This window comes from Morone saxatilis, unplaced genomic scaffold (genome assembly GCF_004916995.1).
Source record: "Morone saxatilis isolate NCDOM2014 unplaced genomic scaffold, NCSU_SB_2.0 Contig18, whole genome shotgun sequence".
Taxonomy (NCBI): domain Eukaryota; kingdom Metazoa; phylum Chordata; class Actinopteri; family Moronidae; genus Morone; species Morone saxatilis.
Genome location: NW_023339740.1, coordinates 16,404,466 through 16,412,779, shown reverse-complemented (window position 1 = coordinate 16,412,779; position 8,314 = coordinate 16,404,466). Strand labels below are relative to the sequence as shown.

Here is an 8,314-nt window from a genome sequence, read left to right as displayed (position 1 = left end):
TATTGATCACACTATAGAATCAGATTAAGAACAGACTCCAATCAGTTTACTTTATATTTAGGTTTCCACACTATATTCATAATAATTCTCAAAATATGATCAGCTGTTGTTCATCTACTGATACCACACAAATCTTAGGTCAGAAGCGTTTGGAGATTTATAACTTCTTGCCGTATTTCTGTGTCACTTTGAATGTACAGTTCTGTAAAAAAAAAAAGATCTTCTTCCGCATTGCCCGGCGAACACCACGCTTCTATCCATGACTGGCCTTGCGTGTTGAGGAATGGAGGAGAAAATAGGCATTCTCAGACACACACTGGCTCTGCTTGAAGCGTAGCATTGATAGGTTTATGAACAAATTGGGCCTTGCCAGCTTATTTATTACACAAGCCTTCAGTGGTGCTCAGCTCAGCACAGGGGGGGAGAAAAGTCTTGGATGTCCCAGGAGTATTCATTTGTAAAGACTGTCTCCCTGTTCTTCTTGTTTTAATGGGCACCAGGGTGCTTAGAATGGAGGAAGGAGCAATAATTCCTGCACTGCCAAATGCTCCAATTAGAGCTCTGAATGACGAGCATACTTTCTGTTTAAATTTGGCACCTGGCTGACATCAGAGAGGTTATCCTTTTTTCTTGTTCATATCCCACTGTTTTTGTGGATTATTTTTGCCTAACATTATTACTCACCAGTCCTCAGAGACAATTTGCAAATGTTGATGGTAGATGGCATTTCAGAGTGGCCCATACCCCCTCCTTCCCTTTTTGAGGGAGATTGACTGGTATGAGGAAAGGTGATGTACAGTGCACTGTTTTAGTGCAATCAGTACATGCACAAAAACAGTAAAAAACATTAAGAATTGTTCTGAAATAGCCAGATAGCATTTTCTGCTTGAGAGCATTAATCTCAGTCAGTGTTGCTGTTGTCATATTGGAGGCTCTGTATAATTATGGCATTAGGAATCACTATAATGAGGAAAACAAGGGAAAGGTCAAATGCTGGTAAGACTACCAAGTGTGAGCATTTTTTTTCTATACATCTTTCTTTTCTATCCAATCTATCAGTCTAACAGTCTATCTTGTCTGTCAGTCTATCTTGTCTATATGTTCTCTCTTACCAATTTGTGTTTATTTGTTCATTTGATCCTTGTTTTTAGGTGCCTGGACCACAATGCCGCTACGCTGTCGGCAGTATTCTGAGCGAAGGAGAAAACAAGGCCGATGAAGAGCTTCTAAAGAGCTATGAGACATCAGGCTTTAATGTCTTTTCCTTTCCTGAAGTCACACACGTGGTCACTACCTCTTTCCCCTACAGAACATTTTTCTCTATCCTCCTGAGAGTAAGAAGAGTTTACCCACGGCTACATCGCTACATCCAGGTATTATGCCTCTTTTCAACAAATCACAATTGTTTGAATTTTGTATGTGAAAAACATCAAACAAACAATAACAAATGATGTGTTTATTACAAGATTATTTAAAAAAAGGCAAATGCTTCATTCAGAAAAAACACGATATAATGAGACTAATAATAACCATAAAATACAAAATAAAATATACTTTCACATGAATGCACATAACTATTACCCATGCATGGACAGATGGTTTCGAAGGATCTACAAGCCCAGGTGTCTATGGGAAAAGTGACTTTAAGTCCTTTGTAATATACATGCATGAGAAACAGGATTAATCCCTTTGCATCACAGTTAAGTACACTGTATCTTCACACACCCGGCATCATCAGCATCAGCCTCAAGCTCATCACATACTTGTCCCATGGGCCTCAGTGTTCTCACAAAGTGTCTTGGCTGCACATTGAGTCAGCACACAAAGCTCCATAGAACACTGCTTACAGATATGAATAGTGGGCTTTCAGTGTTTCTATTTTGACTCAGTTCGAGCCATTAACAAAATATTTTACATTGTTTCTGAATTATATTTCATATTGAAAATGGATCTAGGTGCAATAAATAACAATCCTGAGCCACCACCTGTGCGCTTATTTTAGTGATAGGAAAACAGGAAGGATGTGTGTGTGTGAGAGAGTGATGGATTGGTAACTCTAAGGTGGGCTTACGTCAAGCAGTAGCGAGTAAATGATCGATATCTAACTGCATGATTACCACATGCACATCTGAGTCATACTGTGTTTTTAAGCCAGCACAAAGTTAAATGTTGTCAAATATTTTCTTCACTATCTCTCGCCTTCTTTGCGGCAGGCCCTGGAGAGTTGGGAAGTGCATGTTAGGTAGTACAGAAGGAAGAGATTTATGGTAAGGAAGGAGATGGAGACGTGGAGTGAACTTGGAAGACAAAGGAGGAGATGGAAAGAGAACAATTTGAGCTTCTTTTAGCACTTCATGATGAATGGTCTCACTGAGTGCTGCTCGAGGGATGCTGGGAAAGTGAGTCATTGTGATGAGCAGAGAGTTTTGTGGACGTGGTTTAATTATGCAGTGTGCTAAAACAGGTGGCAAAACCACAGGTTGTCTCAATCACTCCGCTTCTGCTGGAGGAATGTGTTTGTGTGTCCTGTCTGGCTGGTTCTACCATCTGTTTGGACGCTGTTTAAACCTGGCTCCACTCCAGTGGCACTTAGCCTGTCTGAAAGGTCAGCTTACACAGTCATCATCAAACTGGACATCAGTTTTCTTCTGATCTTTGTTACTATACTTGATACTTATAATTCACTGTGTTGTCTCAACACTTACTGGCCGTGGTTAGTTGTAGCTGTCTTGTTTTGTCTTGTTGAATGAGATAAAAGAATAATAGCTACTACAGTTTGATGGTTTTTGACAAATTGATGATTTAAACTTGAAATAATTTTAAAGTATATAGGATTTCTCCATAATCAGTTGTCAGTTTATTAGGTGCAGAAAGCTAAAAACAACAGCATCTAAAATAAATCTTACATTAATGAAACTCATAAAACTGTTTTAGAGAGGTGTTGGATTCTTTTTGGATGCAGTTGTTTTTAACATTTGAAAACTACAGTCCTATTGGACAAAGTATATGAAACACTTCTCTGTACAATGCAATACAATTCAACAGCACCATGAACAGCCTTCAAAATGACCACAAAGTTTAATCCACACCTCTCTGAAACAGTTTAAACAAAACTGAACTTCATAAACTCAATGAAGGAAGAATTTGCTGCAGCCTGTTGTATTAAACTCCCTCAGTTTTAGCTACCAAATAAACTTCATAAACTGAAAATATACAGTAATTGGGTTCATTGCAGTAACCAATACTGGTATTGCCTATAATGTCTCATGTGGGTGGCTTTCTGTCCTCATCCATTATCGCCCCCTCTAGCTAATATTGATATGCAAAATCCTACACATAAACTCTTACGTCCATATTGACCTGTTCTAGAAGAAAGCAGGCTTAGAATGCAGAATATATATGATCATATACAAGTTGTAAGGTTGTCTGTCTGTATGTTGGTGGGATACCTCTAAAATGTGGATTTATTTTTATGTAATTTAGTGGATATAGACCTAGGTCCTTAGACCAAGAGGGGAAAAATTACTTATTTTATTCGGGATCTGGATCACAGCCATTAAACCTAGTGAGAGATTTGATTCCAAATCATGTGGTTATGTTTAGAGGCCCAGGAAATCCCTTTCATTTAAAATGTTAGTAACATATTTGACATATTTGGATGTAACTCAAGGTTGGACAGTTGTTTGGTGCAGGTGCAGTTTGCAGCTGTTTACTCTTTCCTGACTGTACTCGACTCTCATTTGAAAAGTGGTATTGCACTATTTTATTTTAAGACAGCCATGTACTTAGTTAAATACAGCTGTGCGATCTTGAATATCAGTTCAGCAGAGATGATGTTATTCCACTCACTCTGTGGTGTCAAACTAGACTATGCAACACTCTTTTGTTAGGAATATTCACAGTGAAATTCAGTTCTTACGTCTTGCAGTGTCCAATACCTGATTCACTCTCCTGCATCACAGCATTTATCGCAGAATGCCCCTTTATGCAGACAACCTTGTCCTCTCTGAGAAGCAGCTGAGAATTGAATCATAATATTATTAAAAATGTTCAGATATAAAGATTCAAAGAGTGACAACAAAAATATATTGTCAAGCAAATCCAGGCCTTTCCCAACCATCAAACTGACTAAACCGCCCGTCCATTTTGAAATTGTTAGAGCATTTAAAACAGCCACATTTACCCGAACCAGTGAACATTTCATTTCTGAAATGAAAATAAAAATGCAAACTATATGAAAACTTGTTGAGTCTTTGGAGCCTTTGAAACAATTTTGTAGGCGAGTTACTGCTAATCTTGAAGCAGTTTAAGGAGTTGCAGTTTAAGTGTCAGCTGAAGCATCAGTTTATTGTAAGCAGGTAAAGGAGTTGAAACCTAATTTCAGGTTGTAACACAGAAGGTAGTTCAGGTGTCAAGTGTGGAAGTGAATGTAAGCATGAAAGACAGTTTAAATGCTGGATAATGTTGAAGGACTGAAAGAGGTTGAGTTGGAAGGCACTTTTACTATTTGTGCTGAAAGCAGTGTAGAGTCAATTAAAATAAAATTTCTGAGATGAGTTGAAGGTAAAATAGTGTAAATAAGTAGTTTATTAGTAGATGGAATTCAACAATGTTTAAACTAAAACATGGCTCACATTTAACAGAAGCTGCCTAACGGCTCAAACTGTTCTAAATGGGTTTCTTTTATTAAATAAAGCTTGCTGTTGATGGCTGACACTTATAATATCCCAAGTGGTGAGACCTTTTCAAACAAGCTCATCAGCATTTAGCATGCCTGGCTTGTCATGGCAGAACGATTTCTGTCTGTCAGACACTTTGAGTCGCTGCCCCATGGTCGAGCCTGATATTTGCCTAGTCAGACCATCGATCGGCCCCAGTGTTTTTCTTCAGTGCCTTGGCTTTTTAGTTGTGGGCTACATCACAGACACCTTGGCATCTTGAGATTTGATTTGAGCGCGGTGGCCAGGCCTTCAGACTGGATTGGGGACTGGGGTGGGAGGATAATATTGCTGACATTCACAGAGATCTAAAGGTTTGTGAAAGGCAGACGATGGAACATTTGTTCGCTTGAGGGCACTGAAGTTTCTTGCCAGCACAGAGGTTCTGGGATGAATATAAAGCAAGTTTTCCTTTGTTCCTTAGAAATGGCCTTTTCTAGCAACTTACACACATGGTAAAGCGATCATATAAAGTCTTCCTCAGCCTGACAGAGAATGAGGCCTCCTTTTTGGGGCATAAGGTGCTGCCTCTCACAATTCTTATTAGTGTCGTCTACATGAGAGTGATGCAAAGCAGTGCACAGATGCTAGTCCGCAGGGCCTGTTAAACATGCAGACTTTTAGCTAACAGTGACGTACATTCAGAAAGGTCAGAAAAGGTTGTGGGCTTTATATGCTGGACGAAGTAATGGAGGCAGTGTCATCTGCTGGAAGATTTAGAAGGAAAGCCTGGTTTAATTGTAATTCTGGGGGTTTATAACTTTGGAAATATTCTAACCAAGAGGGAAGAAGACTTACAATACAAGGTTACAATACACAATTATTTTTCTTGAAAAATGCATACTTAAAGGTGCCCTGACACCCACGGTGATGAAGCCAAATAAGATACTTGTAACAACAACAATTCAATACAATACACCCTGGATTAATGTGTCTTAATACTCACATAAACTTTTAAAGGCATTCAAACATGATTTATTCCCATTGGTAAGATAAGGCTTAATATAGAGGAGAAATTAGAAGTTAAATTCAAAACTCCTTAGGATGCTTTTCATGTAGAACTGTTTGAGTTGTATTCAGAAGATGTATATATTTCTTTTCTGTTTCAGTTATAACTCATGACACTAATAAGGTTCAGGGATCAAGTCATGTGGTTAGGATGATTTATTAGCAAACTGTCAGCTCTTACATTTCCATCTACAAAATTATAATCTTCTCAGTAAGCGTCTGTCAGACAGGAACTTTTCAAAATGTCCAACATGAGTATGTCTGTCTTTATTTACATTCTGTCAAAAATCTCTTTGTTGCCACCTGGCATAGCATCTTTCTTTCACTGACCAAATATGTCCACTAAAGTCCACTAAAGTCCAGTTTTTCCAATAAATTGCCCATGCCTGGTGGCATAAATCAAGATGCAAATGAAAGACAAAGTAAATCAAATGTGAAATTCATGTCTAAACATTTCAGTAGACAATTCATGTTAATAGTGGATATAATTATTATAATAATGTGATTGCCAGACGAATGCAATGATAAACATTATAATCTCTTTTGATAAACTCTGCCCTTTCTATCTGCTTACTGGTGATGATGATGAATGATGATGATGAGATGATGTAGGATGATGATGAGGATGAGGATGAGGATGAGGGAATAGTTATTTTCACTCATAAGACCCCATTGGTTCATATATAGAAATGTGGTACCACGTTAAGCAGTAGAATTGACCCTATTTATTAATTTTTGGTTCATGGTCAGTGAAGTTTGACGTCAAATTAAAACTTCATATTAATTCATAATACCCAATTTATTTATTTTTTAATTAGTAAGATTCACCTCACAAGAGTAAGTACGGTCACTACTAAGCTACACACTAGTTGGGCATCATGCATGTTTCTGTGTTATTGTTGAAGCCTTCATCTCCATCTTAAGTTAAAATACATTTGTGTTTGTTTTCCTTTTTCTATCCCCTCATATATCTATAATTTATTTTGTTCACACCTGTTAAATATCCCAGTTATCCTTCCTAATCCCTTTTTCTCATTTCCTCCTGATGTCATGCAATCATAAACAAGAAGAACGACTTGGAATTAAAATTATGTGAGCAAAGTGAGTTTCAAAATTGAAAATAATTTAATTATGAAATAAAAATGTGAATGAACGCTTGAGTTTTTAATATATTTGCTAAACCTCAGTCATAGCAGGTGTTATTTCTTCTGATGATGAGGAAAATCTAGTTTCATTCAAATGTTATGAAATCAATGTCTCTGATATGTTATTTTAATATTTAAGCAATCAATTATATTAATATACAAACTCAGTAAGATTTTTTTTATCAGGTACGTTGCATCACAACCCTGCGAGCTAACTCTTCCCACAGGAGGCTCTGTGGAGTTTGCCCGTCAAATTCTCAAACATGACTTTCATCCTCCAGCAGCTGGGAATCTACTGTTGGTGTTAAATGTCACATCTACATATGATTGATCTGATTTAAACTTTATCTTCTGTTGCACTGTCGCTCTGAATCATGATCAGGCAGTAGGGTGTGATTACAATGTAAGAAGGGTAGTTATTTTTAGATATGGGACAAATTGTTTTGTGCCAGTGGCCATCTTATCAATCACTTAGGATGTGAGGATTGAGCAAATGCTTGAAAGATGTACTTTGATGTTGTTAGTCCATGATTGTGTATTGTAAAATCTGCTGCCTTCTTGCTCCTGTAGTTTGCAATGCTGATACAGTGAAAATATGTTTAGGAAAATGACTAGAGCATATCCATTTAAATAACTCTTTAAACTATTGTGGCCGTAGGCTTTTTGACTCCCTCAAAATGAGATACAGTATACTTAAAGCACATATGGCACTGTCTTTATTAGCTGCTGGCTGTAGTAGGACTACGATAACATATACCCCTCAGAATTTACACTAGTAATATGTTCAGATATTTAAAAGTATGTGGAAAACTGGTCAGAATAAAAATAGAAATCTATTTCTTGCGTTCAAAAACAACTTGGAAATAATTTTGAAATCACCCTGTTGTGTTATGATTGGATTACCAAAGCAAAGTCCAAAAGTCTTTGACAAGCTGTAGAAGTTTTAGCTCTATTAGGACTACATATTGAATTCATAAAACTCTCTTCAACACCTGGTCAGTTTGTATATCTGTAATGTGGTTCTGCTATAAATAAGAAAAGAACACATACACACACTCATCCTCGTATGCCGGCTACGATATTGCAACAATTTGGTTGTGTCTTTTGTTGAGATAGACATGCAAATTAAATGAATTTGCTCCAGTGTCCTCTTGAGGGATTTTCTGAAAAGCAATCCAAGAGGCAATTTTGAACCATTCAAGTATGAGTCTGACAACCGGGTGGGGGCACCTAACCAAGGTGCAGAGGTTTGGGACCTCAGTGAGCCAACTAAAGAAAATGGGAAAGATAAAAAAGAGGCTTAGGACTTAACTGCTTTATTCAGCTCAGTGACTTTCAAACAGTCTGTGTTCATTTGTCAGGGCTGAATAAGTCTGTGTAAAGAGTGTTGTTGCTTGAGTGACACCTGGATTGTTGGTACTGGCAGCAACTACTGTCACTCAT

General features: G+C 37.6%; 1 protein-coding gene across 1 annotated transcript in view; it reads left to right on the top strand.

The window, feature by feature from the left end:
* Nucleotides 1-8,314, top strand: part of LOC118328338 (testis-expressed protein 264) — a 33,589-nt gene that overhangs the window by 5,229 nt on the left and 20,046 nt on the right. Inside the window, exon 2 of the mRNA XM_035662024.1 lies at nt 1,152-1,373. Within this exon, the coding sequence (XP_035517917.1) occupies nt 1,152-1,373 (222 nt within the window). The remainder of the gene's footprint in view (nt 1-1,151; nt 1,374-8,314) is intronic.